This window comes from Perognathus longimembris, chromosome 24 (genome assembly GCF_023159225.1).
Source record: "Perognathus longimembris pacificus isolate PPM17 chromosome 24, ASM2315922v1, whole genome shotgun sequence".
NCBI lineage: Eukaryota > Metazoa > Chordata > Mammalia > Rodentia > Heteromyidae > Perognathus > Perognathus longimembris.
In genome coordinates, this window is record NC_063184.1 from 15,107,948 (window position 1) to 15,132,786 (window position 24,839).

General features: G+C 37.0%; 1 protein-coding gene across 1 annotated transcript; it reads left to right on the forward strand.

Annotated features, from left to right (window-relative positions):
• Positions 1-15,001: 15,001 nt before the first annotated feature.
• Positions 15,002-16,476, forward strand: LOC125341570 (renin receptor-like). The gene has a single exon (XM_048333620.1). It carries the CDS (start codon positions 15,063-15,065, stop codon positions 16,116-16,118), a length of 1,056 nt encoding a protein of 351 aa, XP_048189577.1. The 5' UTR covers positions 15,002-15,062; the 3' UTR covers positions 16,119-16,476.
• Positions 16,477-24,839: the final 8,363 nt, after the last annotated feature.

The window sequence follows — 24,839 nt, forward strand, 5'->3', positions numbered from 1 at the left end:
ATAGAAAGTATTTAGGTGATACCATGCTCCTTTTCTTGATAAAGGAAGAGAAATGTGTAACATAGTTTTAGAAGACTCCCAATGAATAGTAAGATAGAGTTTCACACTTAACACAGATAAACCCCAGCTAGAAAAATCACTTGTTGATATCACTTCAGTCTATAGACACCCAAAATATTGTTTTTATTTCTACTGAAAGGACATGTTATTTGTAATAGATGACTTGGTCTTTCTTCTGAGACACAGGGAGATGGTAACTCTTGACATCTAACATCTTAAGAAATCATCAGCTTTTCTGTTCTCTGTTAGCAATACATGAATTGTATAAAAGGTGTCCATTTCTCTGCTTCTCACCTCAGACTGTTATCAACTACAGTCCCATGCAATGTCTGCCGAGTCTATGAAATATGTGATCTACATATGCTTTGACCTACCTCCCTCTTCTTCTATCACAGTTTAACCTCTGAAATAAATAGAAGAAAGTCAAAATAAGTATGGTGAAGACATTCCAGGGCAGTCATTATAAAATCAAAATCCTTGACAATTTAAAAGGTCCTCTGTTCATCCCCAGTAAATTCCTGGAGAAGTAATTGTTACCTAAACTTTGTCTTAAGTGCAATCAAAGTTTCATCTCTGAGGCAATGAGTCTGAAGTATAACTGTTATAATTCAGATACACTATGCTAACCATGCTTCTTTTTTTTTTTTTTTTTTTTTTTTTTGGCAGTCCTGGGGCTTGAACTAAGGGCCTGAGGACTGTCCCTGGCTTCTTTTTGCCCAAGGCTAGCACTCTATCATTTGAGCACCGCCTCTGGCTTTTTTCTATATGTATGGTTCTGAGGAATTGAACCCAGGACTTCATGTAATAGAGGCAAGCACTCTACCACTAGGCCATATTCCCAGCCCCAAGCTTCTTTTTGAATCACATAAGGCTAAGGGGGATGATTTTCATTATAGGCAATTTCATATTGAATCATTTGAATGATTGGAGTCATGCAACTTGCCCAATCATATACATTCATCTATATGCTTCTATCTTGCACCCCTTTGCCTAGTCTTTCAATGTTTTCCCTTCAATTTCCTGCTAGACCAATTGCCTAAGCCCATAATTCATATGTATTCTACTCAGGTGCATGCCCAAAATTTCTGCATAGCCAAAGATTTTTTTTAAATTATTACTATTTTCTACAACAATTCTGGGTGAGGCTAGTATGCATTTTTACTTATTCATCCAGTAACTTTCTCAGTTTAAAAAATATTTCTATTATCTTTAAGTAGTCGTACAAAGGAGGTGCCATATAACAAAGCAGTTTAGGAATAGAGTGTGTTGTCACGTTTTTGACATTTTCACCCATCTCTCCCCACTCACCCATTCCCTCACCTTGCTTAATTTATTGTAGCATTCGCTCAATTTTTAGGTCTTTATTAATTTTTGTATTTTCCCTTCAGTGTTTGTACAAAGGAGTTTCAATTTAATATGTCTATGAGCATAATTAAGTGTCATTGTTTTAATCATTCCAATCTTTCCAGCTCCAGCCTTCCATTTACTCAACCCTTGTTGTATACCTACTCTGTACAAAATGAGAATCAAAGAATAACAAGGTAATATCAAGCCCCAAATTATCGAAGATTTGTGTTCATCTTTGGCCTAACTATAAGGTCAGCCCAGGAAGGACTCCATGCAGATGTCCCCCACCTGGTTAAGTCTCCACCCAGTTACCTGGGTAACCAGCATACCTGGAGGTATTTACTCCCCCTTCCAGGGGGTCACATCCTAATCCACCTGGCCACACCCTCCTGCCCCAGCCCCAGATAAGGCAGGGCTGGGCAGGGGTCACCCCTTCTCTCTGGCCAAGTATCACCTTAGCCACAGGCCAGCAGTTTGGTAACAAACTTTCTCTTCTGCCTGAATACTGCATGGTGTTCTCCATTATCGTCTGTGTTCTCCATTATCGGCTACCTACTTTAAAAACCTAACACTAACAACTATTCAATATTACCTGCTAATGATGGGCATTTTGTCAAGTCTTTCACAAAAGGTGAATGAGTTCTTGCCAATGACTGCTTATGCAGTTTATGCTAGCTCATAGTCTACTGGAAGAAAGAAATGCATAAAGCATACATAGTAAGTGATAAGGAGCATTCATAGCATGTTTTCAAGAACATAGAAATATTTAGTGCTTCACACATGAACGGATGTAAATAAAATGTAATTGACATGCAGTCCCCACATGTGATTATCTATCATAGAGATGAAGCCTGGAATGAATGCACTTTGGGGAAACTGACAAAATAGTCTCTGCTAATACCACAAGTGCTGCATTAGAAGTCCGAAGTTCATGCTCTCTCTCCTTTTCAAACATGTTTCACAGTGGTCCTGGGGGCCATCATTCCTTGCCAACACTGGAATGAGTTGCTGCTCTAAGAAGGTGATGAAAGACAATGCCAAAGGAAGCAAAGAGAGAAGGGAGGGAGACATGTTCATCAAGAAAGATGAAATATCCCTCAAGCAGTGTGTTCCTAAATAATATTCAAGTGATCATTATTTTCAGAGTCTATCAGGTTTCAGCCACAACTCAAAATAAGTCAATTAGATATAGGCAAATATTTGCAGCATTACAAAGCAATTGGTCATGACTCTAAGTAAGAAACCATATTGTGAATAGGATTTGGGGAAGGGTCTGTAGGGACTCGAGCTACTCCAAGCCAACAGTGGACTCCAACACAAAAAGCCGTGTCATGCCAAAATGGACATGATGCCTTGATAATACAAATGGATTTATTTGAATTCTAGGCATCCATCTAGCCCCTTTGGTGGAAGCAAGGGAAAATAACCTCAGAGACCTGCCCCACTCAGGCAGAAACAATCACAGAGTAAATCCAGACCCTCGGTGGATATTAAATCCCTGATACTGAAGAGTACTTCTTGTCCTGTAAGTATAGAAATAGAAAAGCAAAAAAGGAACCGTCAGTTAGGTAAATACTGAAGTTTTCACAGAGTAAGTGTTGACACATTTGGATAGCTAGCCATGTCTTTTTAAAGTTGTTTTATTTTTTTTTAAATCTTAACTTAAAAAATCTGGCCATGTTTATTATGGAAAATGTGGAATGAAGATAGTTCCAAACCTTCCTGGATTTAATCATAAAGAACCTCAGATCTCCTCTGTGACTCAGTCTTCCTAAGGATGAAGCTGGGAATCGGAGCGTGTCTCTTGGTGGGTTTACTTACCGTACTCATGTGGCCAACAACAGACAAGTGAAGATAGCACTGAGACACCCTGCCTTCCTTGCCATAATAACTGCTCCACACCACATTCTGCAAGGCGTTTGCCAAACCTCTTCTGTATAAAGTTGTTCCCAAAGGGTGAATGAGTTCTTACTGGGAACTGGGAAAGGACTGTTTATACATTCGATGCCAAGTCCATCATAACTTATTAAAGAGGAGAATTTAAGAACTTAAAGGGCAGAAGTTTACATTCAGTAAGTGGCATGATCCTTAACAACACACTGGTCAGGTGCCAGTGACTCACCTCTGTAATCCTAACTACTCAGGAGACTGAGATCTGAGGATCAAGATTTGAAGCCAGCCTGACTAGGAAAGTTCTTGACACTCTTATCTCTAATTAACCACCAAAAGACAAAAAGTGGAGATGTGACTTGAGAGGAAAAAAAACAAAACTCAGGGACAGTGTACAGTGCCTAGGCCCTGTATTCAAGCCCCAGGACTGGTCCTGGGGGGAAAAAAATAAAAGAATACAACATTGTGTGTATTTTAGACACTAGTTCTCCCATGGCAGACCACATGATAAACTTTCTTACACCAATACCTTTAAATAACAATCTTATACATGTCAAGCTATTGAAAATTAACTCTGTGCCTGTGCAATATGGTATATTCATGTATTTCTTTCTTAATGTAAATTGTCATTTTTTTTAATCCACTTCTTTCCTAATAGCTAATTCATGTCAGACCTGTCTCCTGGATTCTAAAACTTATTCATTGTATGAGAGTTGTTTACTCACTCTACAAATAATCAAGAACATGTTAAAATAACAAACACCAGTTTGTGCTGTTGTCTGACTGATTTTTCCTTAGCAGATAGGTAGGGATCCTAAAACTTATGGTATTTATTCTGAAAGTTATGTTCTTCTCTGAGTATCTTTTCCAAGTATAAAGATATGCAAGTTGTGATTATTAGATTAAAAAATACAAAAACTATCAAGAGTTCTCATACATTGATACTAGCAAGAAAAACATACCCATTTCTATTATTCTTAGCATTCTGTATTTTATTTAAAATTAAGTTAAGATTATTGATACCTAGTCAATAACCTACTATGTGTAAGGGATTATGTCAAGTGCTTGTCTTCCTTATTTTTATCCTTTTCCTTCTTTCTATTTTTTCCTTTTTCTTCCTTCCTTTTTCTTTCTTTCATTTTCTGGTTTTAAACTCTGGCCTCAAGCATACTAAACAAGCACACTACTTCTGAGCTATAACTCTCTAGTCTTACAGTCATTATTTATAATTATCATATATCTCAAAGAGAATTCTTACCAAACCTCTTTAGAAAACTAAACAAAGGCTCACATGCTGTAGGTTCTATGCCCAAGGAAAAGCTCTTTCTGCATAAAAGCTTTAAAAGCTTTTTTTTTAATTTAAAATCCTTTCTACATACTAATATTCCCCAAAAGGTATTTTGTTGAGCTCTTGCCCTTCTACTTGGTCCATGAAAAAAAAATCTCTGTGGTCAAATAAATTCAGGAAATAACTGAGTTTTATATCTTCCCTTGAAGATTAAAAAATGAATACTATAATGTCTCAGAATATGAAAATCCTATAAAAACATGAATATGCCCAACTGAGAAGAATATGGTATTTTTTATTGTTTAAACTGAATCTTTTTCACATAAAATACATTAATATTCAGGAAAGAAATATTCAGTTGGGCCCAGTTTAGAAAATTTCATTATTTGATTACTAAGATCATTGGTGTATGTTAATAATAAAATTGTATTTGAACAATAATATTAAAATGTAATTGTATTATATACCTATGATCAGTTTAGGAGTCTAAGCATGTCAGATTTTATGTTTTCTGTTTATTGTTCTCAAATGTCAAGTTTTTGTTTTCTGACTATATAGCAGTTCATTTTTATAACATCTCACTCAAATTATTTCTGTCCATTATAATTAATTTTTAATATTGAAATTTTAATGTTAGAAAACTACACAATCAAAACCAAAATCTAGCTCTTTGAGAAGATCAATAAAGTTGATAAATACCAATCAAACTGATTAGAGAAAAAAAGGGAGAAAATTTACAAATTACTACCCTCAGGAATATTTGCCAGAAGAAATAATCAGACTAGAATCTCTTCAGATATTAAGAGACTAAGACAGTAATTTTTAAAACATTTTTGACACCTGAACTAGACAAAGATAGCACAATAAAGCTATAAAACAGCATTTCTCATAAGTATAGATTTTTTAAAACTTCCTTAAATTTTAGAAAATTAAGTTTAACAGTGCATTTAAAACTAGAATGCATTGCCACCAAATGGAGTTGACTCTGGGAAGTTAAGGTGAGTTTTACTTTTGAAGATCAATATAATATTTTATATTAAGAGATTTGAAAGCACAAACATAGTCATCTAAAAAAATACAATACATTGAACTGAAGAACAAAACAAAAACATTTCTCACAAACCAGAAGTGGGAGGGAACTTTTTTCACTTGATAAAGCTGACCAACGAACATCCTATCCTAAGTATGAATACCTGTGTTTTGAGACCCTTAAAAGATAATGGAGTTAAAATGAGGTCTTTAGGGTGGGCTCTCATTCGATCTAACCAACATATCTAGGATAACCGATATAGCTAAGGACACATCTATGTTCTGATAAAAAAGGGAACATTTGGATGCACAAATAGAAACGAAGCATTGGTGTGCCAGACAGGAAGGAACACGTGAGGACACAGCAATTGAGAAGTCATCTGCAAACCAAGGGGCCTCAGGAGACTCCCAACTTGCCAGCATCATCTTAAACTTCCTGCATCCTGAACTGTGAGAAAATAAATGAAATATCAGTGTTTGCACCAACCCATTCTTTGTTATGGCAACCACAACAAATCACTGCAGCCCCATAACCTTACCCTCACACCCACCCACCATCCTGTATAGCCATTCATGCTATTCCTTTCTGTCTGGCAAAGTAAAGATGCCAGGACTAAATGTCACTTGCTAATAATGCAAAGTGACGAGCTGGAAACAGCCTGCCGGAAGGAAAGCTATCCAAATCAGGAACAGCCGCATTGCTCCATTACATGAATGAAGAATAAAATGGTATTGTATTGATCTGCTAAAATAAGGAGGGTTATTAGTTACAGCAGTTAGCAACACTCTCAACTAAAACACTCTAAAAAGTTTCTCTCCCCAAGTCTCCACTTAGTCACTGTTGGCAGAGGTGCTATATACTTTTCACCTCTTAACAAGCTCAGTGGGAATATGGCTGGTTTCTATTACATATTGGCTTTCAATGTAGGTATTTTTGTTCATCATGTCCACATCTGAAGGTCTTAACCACAACTCTGGGATGGAGTGACTTTTCAACTCAATATCCTCTCCATGTTTTAAAAATAGATGTTAAGGCAAAAAATAAGTGGAAAATTCACAAACATATTAATAACCAAAAGACATACCAATTATATATGCCAATCTAAAGCGAAATTTTCCATTATTTAGGAGGAACTGGGGAGACGATCACTATTTTTGAAAAGGACCATTTCTATCAGAAAGAACTTCATGTATTTGTCCTGAAATAGAAGATAAAAATCACCTCGGTATTGTTTAGGACTTTGACCTCTATATCTTCTCTCACATTTTACCCATATTCCTTAAAATATTCCTTAAAAGAGATGTGATAGAGCTGAATTGACTTAAAAGCAGTCACCAAGTCTAGTCTCTTCACCAGGGAAGCAGAATTCTGATTTTTTTTGTGGCTCCCATCCCCAAAGGACTTCCCTCCCTCTAGTGGCTATGCTAGCTACTACCCTGAGAATACTGTAGTCCCATGGCACTGTGACTGCAATTCAGATAACAGCAAATGAAGATTTTTCTGCTTCCTCCATAGGAAATGCTTTTCCATATCATGTTCTCTCTTCTCGACAGATCTCAGACAACACACTCTTTATGAATCACTTCCTCAACCACCTATGGCAAACATGCCACTTCGTTAGCCTTTTGTTAAACTCACAGAAATGGCCAATGACAACCATGTTCTTTCCTTTTGCTTTCAAACCACTTTATTCAGATCCACAGTGGTTTGTCATGTAATGGATTGAAGATTTGCATATTCAAATATGTGTAGTAGACATTTCCCTTCTGGGATGCACTTCTGATTTGGAGTTATTTTCCCATCATTAAAATGCAATTAGAAGTAGCTCTGTGGCTTAAAGTTGTAGAGCCCTAACCTGAAACACAAATGCACCCCGACCCTCAGTTCAAGCCCCAGGACTGGCAAAAAAAAAAAAACGTAATTAATGAAATGCTACAATATCTTATTAGTTTTGTTTAACCAACAAATGCTTGTTGATTTTCCATGTACAATGGACTGCATTGCATGCGTTGGATGGAACAGGGAGGAAATGGAGCTGTTCCTTTCTTCCACTGAGGATTTACTTTCTATCCATCATTGTTCCAAAACTCTTTGGAACTGTTGTGAATAAACTGGATAACCCTGCTCCTATGAGGATTACATTTTAACAGAGGAAAAATAACTTGTAATTAAATAAATGAAGAAAGCGTGTATAAACCAGACAGATATTATGTAGAACTAAATCGGACAACATGGTAAGTAATGACTTCAACAAAAATATTTTGTTCACAAACTATTGACATAGACTGAATACAAGTAAAGAAACATAATTTCAGTGTCCAGTATATCCTGCCTCTATACATGTAGTGCCTGCCTCATATACATAGTGTCTATATGTACCCTTCTTTGATTTTCCTTCGCAGTTCATTGTTCAAGTAAAAGGTATGTTCTTCAAGATGGTATCTTCTGATACTAAAATTGACAAAAGTGGACAGTAGAGACAGTGTGATAGCTTGCTCCTGTAGTCCCAGCTACTTGAGATGCAGAGATAGGAGGATTAGAGACAGGCCCAGCAAAAAGCACAAGACACTGTCTGAAAAAAATATTAATGTAGCCAAAAGGGCTTGCCTAGTAAGTTCAAAGCTCACACATTCAAACTTCAAACCTTACCACCACACTACACACACAAACAAACATACACAAACAAACAATAACAATAATTAATAATGATGGTGATGATGACGAAATGGATATCACCACATCACCAATATAAATACATACTGAGTCTAGATTTGTAACATATTTCACAATGTTTCCATAGACTTTGATAATGGTCCTTTCCAATGCCCATCTTTCATAAATTACTTTAGTATTTTTTTTTTTATTTTTTTTTTGCCAATCCTGGGGCTTGGACTCAGGGCCTGAGCACCGTCCCTGGCTTCTTTTTGCTCAAGGCTAGCACTCTACCACTTGAGCCACAGTGCCACTTCTGGCCGTTTTCTGTATATGTGGTGCTGGGGAATTGAACCCAGGGCCTCATGTATACGAGGCAAGCACTCTTGCCACTAGACCATATCCCCAGCCCCTACTAAAATATTTTTTATCACAAACTGTTCTCCTACTTTGGGTCACAGTAATGGCAAAAACTGAAATGAATTTCAACTTGGAAAGAATTTTCAGTGTGATCTCTTAACCTCATCTAAGTTTAGAATAAGTTTAGCTCAGGTTCCCTTTCATCATCTCTCATGTTTATTCTAGAAATTCCATCGTTAAGAGTAATCTAGGGCAGACATAGCCACGTTGACACAGCAGACCTCAATTTTTTGAGAGACTGAGAAAAGAAAATTCAATGTGTTAAAATAGTTCCTGATCTCTAGGTAAGTAATTTAAATCAGGAGCAGAGACATATTTAATCCAAGCTTTATTATTATCAGCAGAAATTTCAGGGGCACATTTTTAAGTTGTACAAATAATATATGATACTTTTCCCATTTTGTGTTTTTCAACTTTGCACAGGGAGCATATAACCTTGAAAGGAGGAAATTTTTCATTAATGTACTTAGCAGGCATGGTTCTGCATGGGTGTTTCAGAATAAGCTCTTCTTGCATGTCAGAATTAAGGCCAATTCCAATTATTCGAGTTATACTTGAAGTGCTATTTCTTTAAATATCAGTGGGCTCAGTGTCTGCTTACCCATCAGCATACTCTTTTGTTAATAATTATATGAGGTTGTAGTACCATCTGCACCAACTGATGCCACACTCAAATTTTCTTACTAGGAATACATATTTGAAAGGTCATATCATTAGAAATGGAATGGAAACTATGCCAAAAATAGTGCTAGACTTAATAGGGTGGCTTGAATTCAGGGCCTGAGCTCATTTTTTGCTCAAGGTTAGTGCTATACCACTTTGAGCCACATCTCCACTTCTGGTTTTCTGAATAGTTAACTGGAGATAAGAGTCTCAAGAGGACTTTCCTGCCCAGGCTGGCTTCAAACTTCAGACCTCAGCTCTCAGACTCCGAAGTAGCTAGCCTTACAGGAATAAGCCACCAAAGCCTGGCCTCTTTATTTCTTTTATCGTCTTTATTAATGCAGTATAAAGAAGCAACAATCAGAATAATGTCATACCATACAATAGTTTTAATCTAAATTGTTACTTAATGACTTCTGATAAATAGTTCTTTTAGTACCTGTGGAGAGAGTAAAGTCTAAATTCCTAAGGACAGGATAAAGTTAAACCTTGTTTAACTTCTTTCCTGCTTAAATGGTGAAAAATTATTTCCCTAACAAATCAGCAAAGTGTAGGGTTGAAGTATTTGCTGAATCAAGACCCATTGGAGTTGTCTTAACCACAACCAAATCTCTTTCATCAGAGTAAACTAGGCCTTCATTTGAACTCATATTTCAAGTTAGAATGAATGTGTTGCAATTTTAGTTTCTTATACTGTAAAAAGGCTCACAAACTCCTAAAATAATTCCAGCTGCTAGAACCCAACTGTTAAAATGGAACAAAAAGAAATATAATTTATGCAGAAACAGAATGGATATATGGCAACCCTGAATCTAAAAAAGTATGCCCAAATAATATTTCAGTAGTTTATAAAACATCACCAAAAGGCCTTTCCTGTGATGAGTGATCATACAGAAAAAAAGATAAAGCTATCCTTTTGTGTCTTAGAGTCTAGAAGAATTTGAATTCAGACCAAGTTGTAAGAAGTCATCTTGGACTTGATACATATTTTTCTCTGTAACAACTTCCAAACCATTTGCCCATATATTTTCTGAAAAATTAGCATTTGTAACTGATGAGTAAAATATGGGCTGCTGTACAGGTTGGATTTTCTCCAAAAACATTTTATTCCTATAGAGAAAGTTCCCTGAGAATATTTTAGTAGTAATCATACAATGCAATTCTGCCTGGGAGTTGGGAAAATTAGTACCTGGTGAATTGATTCTTTGTTGCTGTTTTTCTTTTTTTCCCTAATTCAATTTCCTCCAATTCCTTATGGAAATCAGAGCATCTCATATGTTATTCCTTTCATGGGTGAAGACTTTTTGACATGCTAGATGAGTAATGACAAAGAATTCTGTAGTTTGCTTGGCCACTTTATCATACTAAAATGGATTCATGAAAAATAAATAAGAAAAATTCAAAATACAGTATATCTAAAAAGTTAAACACTAGAATTACAGTGTCAACAACTACGACTAATATTTAAAGAGATTCTTTAGATTCATACACCAATAGAAATCTGCCATCCAGGGCTGGGGATATAGCCTAGTGGCAAGAATGCCTGCCTCGGATACACGAGGCCCTAGGTTCGATTCCCCAGCACCACATATACAGAAAACGGCCAGAAGCGGCGCTGTGGCTCAAGTGGCAGAGTGCTAGCCTTGAGCGGGAAGAAGCCAGGGACAGTGCTCAGGCCCTGAGTCCAAGGCCCAGGACTGGCCAAAAAAAAAAAAAAAGAAATCTGCCATCCAGTTTCATTCCTTTCATACATTGTTTGAAGTGACCTTTTCATGACTTGTCTAGTACCTTCCTGACTCTCTTCCTCCAAACCATAATATGAGCTACAAAAGCACAGAGGCTAATCCTATCATTTGTTAAATCTTGGAAATGATTGGGATTTTTAGATCAACATTTGTTAAATTAATGAATTCAGTAAAAATGATGATGTAAAGAGAATATCTTGTCAATTAAACTATTTTATTCTGTAAAATATTGTGGGTTGAATCATGTTCTCTCAAAAAATAGACCCAAGTCATGAGTACCAATAGCTTTGGCATAATCTTCTTATTCATAGGTTTTTGTGAGTATAATTGTATTAGGGATCTCAGAATGAGATCATCCTCGATTTAAGAAGGATCCTAATCCTAATGATTGATGTTTTTTTTATGTTGCCAGTCCTGAGGCTTGAGCTCAGGACCTTGGGCACTGTCCCTGAGCCTCTTTGTGCTCAAGGCTCATGCTCTACCCCTGGAGCCACAGCACCACATAAAGCTTTTTCCTGAGTAGTTTATTGAAGCTAAGAATCTCATGACTTTCTTGCCAGGGCTGGCTTCAAACTATGATCCTCAGATCTCAGCCTCCTGAACAGCTGTGATGACAGGTGTGAGCTACCAGCACCAGCGATTGATAGTCTTACAAAGAATATGAACAAAGGAGAAACTCAGAGATCTTGAGATGGCTGGGAATAGGCCATATATCAAGGGAGGCAGACACTGGAGTACCCAGGAAATCCTGATAGCTACCAGAAGCTATGAGAGAGGTAAAGACCAAATTCTCCTTATGAACCTTAAGGAAAAACCAACTCTGCAAACAAGTGGACAGAATTCTGACACCTAGAACTAGAAGATAGCAAATTCCTGTCATTTAAAGCCATACTCTTATTTGTTGCATCAACCTAACTTGCCTAGTAGAGTCACACAATGAAATAATCATCATTTAACCTTTTCTCATTGCAGAATAAAGTTGAGACAAGATCTTAACATTCACTAAAGTATGATATAAAAAGATGCTAACAGGAGCTCCCATTTGTAACAACACTAGTAAAAAAAAATCATAAGGCGATGGAAGTAGCAGTTAGATTAGGTGGTGAACAAGTGAAGCACTGTGAGCTAGTGAGGCCAGACATTTGTATGTCAATCCTCTTACCCATGTGTGACCTTGGGCAAGTTATTTGAACTCTTTGACTCTGGAAAGCAATGTCCTAAGGTTGTTTTGGGAACATTGCAAGTAAAACCCTTCAGCCATGCCTGAGACATAGTGCTCAGGAAGTGCTAGGCATTATTCATGGGATTCTTAATCGTAGTGTAGAAGAACACAAAGTTATACAAATAGAGCATGGGATTAATATTGGTTGGAGAGCACATGGAAGGGTGCACCAAGAAATGTGTTCCCAATTTCCAAAGCTTTCCAAATTGAAACCACAGGTTTTCAAATCCCATGGCTTAGTATTCTTTTCTTCTCATTCCCTCTTTAATACTTCTCTCTATTTGAAAAAAAGTGCTTCCTCTACTGTTTGCATTCAAGTCCCTCTTTCTACATCCTTTTTAGGGAAAGGAAGAAATGGGAGTGAGGAAAGTGTAGAAACCACAGGCCCCATGTCCCATTAAGGCTCATGGCAGAGAATAGGAGCACTCAGTTTCCGAGCTTGAAGGCACATTCAAAAACCATCTGGTACAACTCCCTTGTTTACACATGGCCAGAGAGTTTACGAAAGTTGTCCAAGATTACTAGTCTCTCTGAGGGCAATAAAAACTTGGATATATTATTAATTGCAATATACTTACCTGCTCCATGAGTTTTTCAGAGGACAGATAAACAAATGAATGATTGACAAGTTAGTTAATGCCATCACTCTGATATTGAATTAGTTCCACAAACCATTATGGAAGAGTAAGAAAATGTGTTGTAAATAGTGAAAGACAAATATCCCAACTTATGTTTACAACAACTTCAAGTGTATGATTTTCATTATTTTATGCTGGAATGATGGGTTTTAATACTGCCTAAGTGATGAGGTAATACTGCTTCACCCAAATTTATGCAAATAATAAAGGGGATTTTTTATAGGATTGGAGCCACTGAGAGTACAAATACAGCATTCATTCTCAATTTGCTTTTCCTCTGTAAGATTTCTGTCAGGGACATTGGTAAATATCATCTATTTCCACAAATGCCATTTTTATTTCATTTGCAAGCCAAGTGTAGCCATTTCTTCTTCTTCTCCTTCATCTTCTTCCTCTCCCTCTCCTTTACCCTTTTCCTCTCTTCCTTCTCCTTGCCTCCCTCCTTCTCCGCTGCTTTCTTCTTCTCTTCTTCCTCCTCCTCCATTCTTCCTCTCCTTCTCCTCCTCCTCATCTTCCCCCTGCTCATTCTCTTCCTCCTAGAGAGAATTGATATGTGTCTATATCTCCAAAAGCAAATTTGAGAGGTTGGATGGAGGCAAAGCTAGTAGAAAAGTAAACCAAAATGAACAACAGTTTCAGCTTATTTGGATCTTGTGTAAGTGTGGTTCCCAAGATACAAATAACAATGGCTCTACCATCAGCATGTAGGTTCTCCATTATTCCAGTCTGGCTAGAACTTTGATCCAAGAACAGCATTTAAAAGTTGCCTATCATAAGGTGTTGGCATCTGTTGATGGAGTTGTTACTGGGTGCTTCTAAAGAATATACCAAGGGAAACCTTACCAAATCATAAATGTAAGATTCTTCTTTTACTCACACGGCAAAATCACTAGTGATGACTAGTTTATAGTCATATAAATTTATGTGTATAATGCTATAAATTCAATTTATAATCCTATAAATCAGATTCTTTTATCCAAAGATTCAAGTTTGTTGGATGGAGAAAAGGCTAGGCATATGTGTAAAAAAGAAATGTGTGTATACACGTAGAATGCAAAACGATTCAACCAGAAAACAGCATGGAACTTGTCATTTTCAACAACATGAATGAATCTTGGATGAGAGAAGTGTCAGACACAGGAAGAGAAGACAAAGACCAGGAGATCTCACTAGGGCGGAATCTAAAAGAAATGTTCTCATAGAATTGAGAATACAGTGGTGGTTTCCAGATGTCAGGTTGAAGATGGGAAAGTAGAGATGGGTAACAGTTGGTCAACAGATATAATAAATTGTTAATAGGAAGAATCAGTTCTGGAAAATATTCAGCCAGGAAATACAATTGACAATAATGTACAATAAATATCAAAGTAGAAGAAAGGGTTTTGAATGTATCTATCCTAAAGAAATGATAAAATTATAAGGTTACGAACATGATAATTACTCAGAACTGATGACTATGGTATGTATGAGTATGTGTGTATATATCAAAACATCATGTACTACCTAATAATTATGCACAAATATATGTGGGGGCCAAAATTTTTATTGAATTTTTGATCAATACAATTTTGCATATGTTTACATATTATAAATATATAATATTTCAAATGAAGTATATTAAAAAGGTTAAACATATCTCAAAGTATTTTGAGTAATACTTCCTGATATTACTTGAGTTCTTTTTGCTTGGCTTTTTTTTATTTTATTTTATTTCATTGTAAAAGTTGTATGCAGAGGGGTTACAATTATATACATAAGGTAATGAGTACATTTCATTCATTTTTCTCCCACTTTCCCTCCCTAGACTCATCCCTCCCCCAAGTTGTAAAGTTCATTTCCAACATAGTGTCTGTGAGTATCACTGTTGCATTGGTTCACCCTTTGTCCTTTGTTTTACCATTTGTTCATTCCCCTTCCCTTTCCCTCCCCAAATCAGATAAATGTATATACAAGACACAGGGTATCAAAATCAAATACCTTGACAACAGGGATAAACCAAAGGAAGAGAGAAACCAGCTGGAGCGCGTCACCTCCTCCCGCCGCAGTGGTCGCCGGTGTCTCGCCGGCCGTGTGTGTGTCACCTTGCACTGCTTGCAACGGCCGGGGTATGATGGCTGTGCTCCTTGTGCTCCTGTCCCTGTTGGTGGCAGGTGTTTTGGGGAATGAGTTTAGTATATTACGATCCCCAGGATCTGTTGTTTTCCGAAATGGAAATTGGCCTATACCAGGTGATCGAATCCCAGATGTTGCTGCTTTATCCATGGGCTTCTCTGTCAAAGAGGACCTTTCCTGGCCTGGCCTTGCCGTGGGAAACCTATTCCACAGGCCCCGTGCTACCATTATGGTAATGGTGAAAGGAATAGACAAACTGGCCCTCCCCGCAGCAAATGTCATCTCCTACCCCTTGGAAAATGCAGTTCCTTTTAGTCTTGACAGTGTTGCAAATTCCATTCACTCCTTATTCTCTGAAGAAACTCCTGTAGTCTTGCAGTTGGCTCCCAGTGAGGAAAGAGTGTATATGGTGGGGAAGGCTAATTCCGTTTTTGAAGATCTTTCAGTCACTTTACGACAACTCCGGAATCGCCTGTTTCAAGAAAACTCTATTCTCAATTCACTTCCTCTCAGTTCTCTGAGTAGGAACAATGAAGTTGACCTGCTCTTTCTTTCTGAACTGCAAGTGCTCCATGATATTTCAAGTTTGTTATCTCGTCACAAGCACCTAGCCAAGGATCATTCTCCTGATTTGTATTCACTGGAGCTAGCAGGTCTGGATGAGATTGGGAAACATTATGGAGAAGATTCAGAACAATTCAGAGAAGCTTCCAAGATCCTTGTTGATGCTCTACAAAAGTTTGCAGATGACATGTACAATCTTTATGGAGGGAATGCAGTGGTAGAGTTAGTGACAATTAAGTCATTTGACACATCCCTGGTGAGGAAGACGAGGACTATCCTTGAGGCAAAAGCAGAGAAGCAAGTCATTCCCTGTAACCTGGCATATAAGTATAATTTTGAGTATTCAGTGATTTTCAACTTGGTACTTTGGTTGATGATTGCCTTGGCCCTGGCGGTCCTTATAACCTCCTACAACATTTGGAACATGGACCCCGGATATGACAGCATTATATATAGAATGACAAACAAGAAGATTCGAATGGACTGATCTTTCCTTATGTCATCCATACACAAGGGGTTTGGAAATGGGTCATTTTTTTAAAATACATCATGTAGTGTGGTTTAAAGTATAGGCAATATACCTTAAATTTATCAAAATGAACAAAAAAACATCAGATTTTTGTTCTCTATTTTGTGTGCGCCTGTGGAGGCTCTTTTTTAGACTGAATTATGCTTTTGTTGTGAGATGAATTCTGTGATATATAGATTCTATATTATGCTTGAATTTTATGATATAGCTATATAATAATGTAATGTAATTCCATTTAATAAATGTGGAAAATGCACTGAAAGAAACATAAACCACTTAGAATAGCTTGTGTTATTTATCTTGGGAAATGCACTGAGTTTATTAGAGACCTTAGGAATGCTTCATTTTCTCATGTAAGCTAAATGAAAATTATATTTCGCTGTTATATTTTATGAACTATTTGTAAATGTCTTAATTTGATGTAAATATCTCTGAGACAAGAGAAAAGCTTTTAAATTTAGAGCAGGCTTAAAATACTGGATGTGTTCCTACAATCACTGACTTTTAGAACTGATTGACAGGGTGGCTGGTGGTTCTTTGTTTTTGTTTTGTTTTGTTTTTTGCCATTTCTGCAAGTTTAGTAATCTGTATAGTCTAATAAAGGTATTAAAAGTAGTACTTTACTGGGCCAGGTGAGACTCTTATCTCTAATGAACCAGCAAAAAGGTGAAAGTGGAACTCTAGCTCAAGTGGTAGAGCATAAGCTTTGAGCTAAACAGCTAAGAGCTCAAGACCCTGAATTCAAGCCCCAGTCTGTCACAAAAAGAAAAGTAAAAAAATGTACTATGATGATTGAAGAAAAGACCAGAGACTAGCTTTGTGGAGTATGGATGTTTGTATTGAGACTATATGAAACCAGATTTTTAAGGGATATCTTGAAGCATGAATATGAAATATTGTGATTTCAGTAACTTTCCCTATGTGAAGTTTCTATGGTTTGTGGTACAACTGCATTCTTTGAAATATTACATGATGATGGATGGTTTGTACTTTTCATGTGAAAGTGGACCAACGTGTATAGTGACAAATAAAGCTGATGATTCCAAAAAAAAAAAAAAACCAAAGGAAGAATAAAAGCAAATAAAAACAGAAATAACTTCACACAGTACATTAAAAAAAAACTCTCATTTCCATATCTTGGAGTTCATTTCAATTAGGATCATTTTATATGGTCATATGTAAAGAGCTATTGAGATATTGTGATCCTCTGCTAGGATTATTCTAGACATATATTAATTATTACAAATGAGGGAAATCACAGAGCCTATGATTCTTTGGGTCTGGTTGTGCTGGTAGTTATAGTATGGCCTTGTTGTGATCATTTGGGCAAATGCCAAGAGCGGGATTGCTGGAGCATAGGGAACTCAATTAAACCCTCTTTCATCTGGAAAATGAGTGATTTGGACTAGTTTAACTCTAAGGTCCCTGGTGTTTAAAAGTGGAGTGGATTTTTGTTGTTTTTTTTCCCATAAGATTCTTGGATTCTAGAAAATCATCCAAGCAGAGGATCTACGTGCAAATCCTAAACTAGATTAAAAAAAAAAAACTCTCTTAACTAACTCCTATTGTTTTAGTCAGAGAACATAGTAAGATATTAAGGCATAGTCTTGGGAGAGAGGCACCAAAAAGTAAAACACAAACACTAATTAATATGTGCATAAATTAATATCCAGGCTGTAAAACAACTCCAAAGATAAGGAAGCAAAATACTTCTTCACAATTAGTCTTTGAGAATTTAAAGGACCCTACGCCCTTTACCTCACATAAGGTATATCCATATGCACATATGAAAGAAACTGGGAGGAGGGCACAGAATGGATGGAAAATGGGGGCAGGGAACAGTAGAATGGGAAAACAGTTGCAATGGACACTGATGAGAACAAACTAAACAACTCAAGGGCAGCAGGTGGGGGAAGGGGGGCGAATTAGAGAAAAAGAAGGAACAGATTAAGCAAAAGAAAAGAAATGTATCACCCGAATGTATTACCCGATCTGGAAGGAATTGTTTTACAGTTAATAATCATAGAGGTCATAAGCATTGTAGACTAGAGTGACAATGTATATCAAGGGTAAGAATTTTTTTCTGGGAGAAAAATGAAGAAAACAAGGGTGGGTTGAGGAAAGGGATAACAAATATGACAAGAAATGTAGATTTATTCACTACATTAAGTATGTAACTGTACATCATCTTGACAATAAAAAGGCCTATTTGTGATGCCAAACAAACCTGAGATATGTGTCTAACTGGCACAAAAGTGAGCATTCTTCATATAGTGCCAATTTTCTTGTTAACTTCTGCATCCTAAGACTATAACACTACTAATATGGGAATAAAAGGAAGAAAGATATAAAGAATTCCATCCCCCCACCCCCACCCCAAAAAAGAAAACACTTCTAGCCAAGCACCAGTGGCTCACACCTGTAATCCTAGCTCCTCAGGAGGCTGAGATCTGATGATCACAGTTCAAAGCCAGCCAAGGCAAGAAAGTCTGTGAGATTCTAATCTCCAATAAACTACTCTGAAAAAGCCAGAAGTGGCACTGTAATTCAAGTGGTAGAGTGCTACCTTTGAGCAAAAGAAGCTCAGGGATGGAATCTAGGCCAAGAGTTCAAGCCCCTGGGGGGGGTGGGGGGAAGAGAGAAAACACTTCAAACAGACTAACTATGAGTCAAAACATTACAGTTACAGAAAACAAGTCATGGAACACCAAAGGAAAAAAATCTACTGCATAAATATTTGTTCCCTCCAAAATGTAAAATTACATTAATTTGATCAATATGTTAGAAAAAGAAAAACTATGTCCTTTGGACAAATCAGCTTTCTTTCTCACCTCCAAGGTTAAATGGTAGTAAAACATGAATACATAGATAGAAGACTTTTACCTGTATATCTCTAACATTAAAAACAAATAATTTCATAGCAAGTAATGAGAGAAACACAAGCATTCCAAGCAGTTATCAAATGAAATTTGGGGCAGAACACTGCATTAGAACCTTAGCATGTTAGGAAGATTTTCTGGCTTCTCATTCCTGCTGTCTGTTTGCCAGCCATGTACTTAGGTAGCATGTAACCTTTATGTGCCTGCATCCCCCCCCCCCCCCGCCGCCAACTGTTTTCATAGCTCATAAAACACTTAGGAAGTGTTCATAAAAATTGCTCAAAGAAATTGAGCCACAAAGAACATAAGCTTCATGGTCCTCTATGCTCCAACTTTAATTTCATTCCCTAGGAAGGAACTATATTTTTTTTCATTGTAAAGGCAGTGGTAACATCTGTATTTCAGGTTCTCTTGGAAGCGCCAGTAAGAAACAGTTCTACTCAATGTGTATTACTTGGCTGTCACTCTGAAATCTGTGACGCTCCAGTTACTGTTCTCATGAAGTCATACACACACACACACACACACACACACACACACACACACACACACACACTTTTCTCTCCTCTTAACATCACCCAACTTGCGTCGATCACTTTCAGTGACCACTTTCTGACCATGGTGGAAAGATGTGACGTCATCACAAGCATAGTAACATCTGCAAAAAAAAAAAAAAAAAAAAATCCTTTTGGAGCCATTGTATGATCTATCCAAATCAAGGTGGACCCTTGATTTGAAGTCCTCTTATAAAAGGCTAACCTTTAGCCATTTAAATGTCAGTTTTTTTATATAGAATACTAAGGGATATATTAATAAATAAGAAACCCAAATATGCTCTCAGCTTATAGCCCTCTGGAGAATAATGGAATCGAAGATCAACTATTTTAAGTATCCTGTTGCTTTTTTGTTCTGTTTGGTCTCTGTTTTACAGGATAAAGGAAAGGATGAAACCAGATGATTTGAGTTCAATTGAACATATAATCTTCTCTCTGAAAAGCTGATTTGGAGTACAACACTTCAGTCTCATGCTGTGCTTTGTGTTGTATAAATGTCAGCTGTGCAGACTAATAAATATATAACATATTTCATTGTATCTGTATGAGACCATTCATATGAAGTCTTCGGAGGAAGCTGCCAATCCAGCTCTAACAGCACTCTCCTCTTTCAATATCAGACTTGGGTTTAAGCTTCCATACAGAACTTAATATCCAGTCTTCCCTTTCAATGATGTGTTTGACCAGCATATTACAACATGGATACTTCTCCTGAATCATTCTAGGTTGACATTTTGAGAGGAGAAATAAAATACTTTAACACAAAAATAATCCTCATAATTCAAAATTAGACAATAGGTTTAACTTGGCCATTTAAATGTCATATATAAGTAACATGTGGACTTTTATGAAAAGACATTTGTGATCCTCCTACTTTGAGTATCCAGCCCCAAAGAGGATTCTAACAGATTATTGTTCAAGTTCTTTGCTGTGGAAGTAGAAATAAACCCTAAGAAAGTTCTTCTTTGCTAAACAATGTACATAAAGAGCTAAGCAACTATAGGAGAGAGACATATTGGAGTCAGGGTTATAAGCTGGACTTGAACACTGTCTTTATACTGTTAACTATAGACTGTGTCATTGATATTTGGTCATGGCTCATTACCACATGTCTGTTTCAATTTGCCCTGTGGGAAGAAAATTTTCTAAAATCTTGTCAAACCCACAATGATTCCAGCCTCCTGAAGAAAAGTGACTCTGCCTGCTCTCTACTCCCACATACTCAAAACCCTTACCATAGTAACTCTATAAATTGCCTTTAAAAGACTCAAGAACCAGTATAGATGAAATGGATAATGTGAAATGTATAAATGAGGAGGTCTTTCAAACAAAGAAAGAATGAACTCGACCTGAGAGGTGAAAAAAAAAAACTTGATTAGATTTAAGGGATATATTTTTGATTACTTGTTCCTGTGACCAGCTTTGTCATAACTTATGTCATAAGAGATTATGTGTGTGTGTGTGTGTGTGTGTGTACCTCTTTAAAAAGTAAACAAGTAAAAATATGCCAAAAGTGAGCAGGCTTTTTCCAATTCTCTCATTCTGAAATAAGGAAGGTTTGGAATAACAGAGCAGAATCCAAACCCACCCTGTAAGGCGATTTAGCTATTCCAAGACTCAGTTATCAGAGCTGAAACAAGCCAGAGTAAACATAGCCAAACCTGTTCCCAGAAAAAGCCATCATTAGGGGGTTGGGCTCAGCTCATTTTCCTGGTCATTGCTTTAGTCTTCAGAAAGAGGCACAATGTAGCCAACCCATTGCTGTGGTCGAATCCCTACACACACCCCACCTCCAACGTCAGAAGATAATTTTACCCATTGGGAAGAATCTGATTTATCTTCTATTTCCAGACAGGAAAAAGCCTAGGGGTCACCAAGTAACCCTATTTGTTTGCAAAGCATTCTGAACCTTTCCAAATACTGCCAGTAGGAATGAAGAAATATTGAGAAAAGAAATATTGAGCGAACTGAATCTCAGATCTAGGAAGAAGCCAGAAGGGCCTGAGATCTTGGGGCAACCCAACGGCAGGGAGGCTCCAATCAATCAAAACAGGTTCCATTTTGTTGTATGTACTTACGGACTTCAACTATCCAAACCCTTCATTCTAGAGGGCCATAGAGATGGTTCTAGAAAGTAAACTTTTGTCTTTAAAAAATATAAAATATCAGTGTGTAAATAGTAATCACTTCAAATCAACAAGAGTTTCCCTTCTATTTTGGCTTCTGGTAAGCATGTCAGAAACCTGTTTTGTTCCTGACATTTCTGGAGGAATCACCTCTGTTTGTCAAGAGTGGGCATGGGATCAAGTTTGATCCAAAGGTAATATTGTACCCTCTCCTCCCTACCCCAAAGACATTATAGATCTTGAAATTAAACTTAGCAAATCAAGAGTCCTCTCAGGGAATTGTTTTTCCCAGAAGCTACTGAAAACTCATTCTATTTGACTCATAGGCCTTTGGGTTACTCTTCTGGGCACAAGAGCCTAACTATCCATGTAGCAAAAGCCAACACACAGGTAATAAGCAGTGAGAAGCAGAACAAAGAGATAGAGACAAAGTTCAAACCACAAACATATCATTGAGTCCAGTTTCCAGTCTTGACCTGCCAGTTACATCAGCCAGTAAATATTGTTCTTTGCTTAAGCTAATTTAAATTGGGTTCCAGTCACTAACAATTGAAAGGGCCCTGGGGTATATAAATGTCAAACACGATTAACAAGAACACAGCTGAAACTAATACAAAGCCTCCATGACTTAATGATAAATGACTAATGTATGCTACTCATACTTTCCAGAAATTCTTGATGGCCCATGCCAGCATTGTTGTACATGTTCAGTAAGGCTAGTGAAGACATCACTTAGTACGGTTTGTAGAAGAATTTCCAGGTCACTGATTTCTTGATTTTCTGCTGTTTTAAGCAGGACTTGGGACTATGAAGTTTGAATGTAAGATAGGCTTATTTTCTTGAGTCCAAGAGACTATACAATATTGGACATAAGTAAAGTATAAAAAATATATTGTGCCAAAGCCAGAAGTAAAAATTTTACAATTCCATGTGCAAAATTACCTGTTTTTGTATCTTCTCCCCCAGTGAGAGGAAATTCTTTTGAGTTCAGATTCTATCTTGAAGTGACTCTAATCTCCAAGGACAAATGAAGAGAAAAAATTGTCCCATTTCCAATATCAAGTGAATATACATACTGGAAAATGTGTATCAATAGCCTACTATGTACTAGGCAGTTCCTCATATGCTACAGATAGCTATTGAGAGGGTACAGATTGGGCCTCTGTGATGACATGGAGCAATAAATCCCTTAACAAATACTAATGTACAGTAGCAGAAACTGCTAACAAAAAAATAGGTAAATAAATAGGGAGATAAAAGATTCCCTTAGGTATGGCTTTTTAAAATATTTCTGAAGCACTTGAAGGAGTAACATGGAAAAGGGCAGGGAAATTTTAAAAATGTAAAGTTTGGGAGTAGAAATCAACTTAGGGTATTCAAGGAGCAAGCAGTAGCCCAAACCCAGGGACGCTGAATGGGAAAGGCCTTACCAGGCTTTGATAAGAAATTGGGATTTCAATACCTACATGATGCTAAACTCTGGAGGACTTTAAGCATAAGATTAATATGGTTTGATGTCCAACATTAGTAGGCTCCTCTAGGGGGTCATTGGAAGATAGAAAATGTAAATGCGAGGAATTAACAGAAAACATTTAAAGATTTGTTACTGTAAGCAAAGTAAGCCCCATACTGGCTTCAGTTAAGTAATGGCACTGACAGTAGGAGAAGAAATGGGCTGGAAATACAATTCTATCTTTTGATAGAATTGAAAGGGCTTTAATGGGTTGGATAGAGACATAAGAGCAAAAGAAGCCTGGAGCTAAGGTTTTGATCTGACCGAGGATGGTGTCATTTACTGAGATAAACAATGTCAAAGAGCCATGTGGGTTTCACGGGGAAAATCTAGAAAGGATTTGTGCATTCCATTTCTGAGTAGCATCTGGGTTGGCATCTGGGTTCCTGGTGCCCAACATGAGAGAGAAAGGAAACATGGATTCTCAGGATTCTCTGGGCAGAGAAGCCTGAGACAACTAGAAAGTATGCCTACACCCAAATGTGGTGCTGGTGCCGTGAACTATATTCCCCTACACCAAAAACAGTATTGATATGCCACAGAATATTGAGAATCTCAATTTTTGGTGATTTTAATAAGATAAATGCATGTGTATTAACTCCTTATGTGAAAAGATCTCTCAGCGGAAGACCCGGCCCTCAGAAAAATACAGGTAACATTTCAGAACAAACGTACTTACTATTTCCCTCATCCTAAATTTTCTCAGTTCTTAGAAGGAATTTAAGTCCTCTTCTCTACCCCAGTCCCACCAGAATACCTAGAAAAAACTTCTTGGATAATGTGAAAATGGCACTGCATAGTTAAATGGATCATGGCATCATTAAATAGATGCTGGTTACAAATCAGTAACACGTGGAATAAAGATCCACATTGTGTCTGTGAATTTGCTTATGAGCTGAACACTACAGGATAGAGACTTTTCCAGAGCTGATTAGCATGAAAAACAAAATGTCACTGAAGTATGTGAGAGCTAAATTAGTTCTTCATCAAAGTTACTGTTAAAAAGAGTCACATTGTGTCTCTACATTTATGAGCTGGAGTCTATATGACAGAAACTTTTCCACAGCTGTTTACCTGTATCATGAATTTTGAAAAGCCAGAACAACAAAAGAAAGAGGAGCCAATGAAGCATGTGAGAGTTCAATTGAGTGATGTATCTTCATTATTCTCTTTGCTCTTCTTTTAAATATTTTTATAGCAAATGATATGGGGGCTTCCTGGGGTTGTTTTATGAGTTTATCATTGTGTTGTGTGTTCATATTTTGTTTATTTCATTACTTACTTCCATGTCACAAAATAGAGAATCAAATGTGAAATCTTAAACCATGTCTCCCAAATTTAACAGAAACTCTCAGGGACAACATAAAGCTTCCAAACTAAAGATGACTTACCATTTGGCTCTGTATATAACATTGACAATAATCTATGTACCAACATGAAGGATGTCAAATCTTTCAAATGCTCTGTGTCATAAAGAAAAGCAAAGTATATTTTCATTATTCAGGATATGGTGCTATCCTAATTTATGGAGCTTTTGGAATCTACACAAAATGTCTATTATATTAAACTCTAGGACAAATATAAAATTGACATTTCTGTTTAAACTA

Excerpts from the sequence above, each read along its gene's own strand:
- LOC125341570 (XM_048333620.1), top strand. The coding sequence starts at position 15,063 with ATGATGGCTGTGCTCCTTGTGCTCCTGTCCCTGTTGGTGGCAGGTGTT.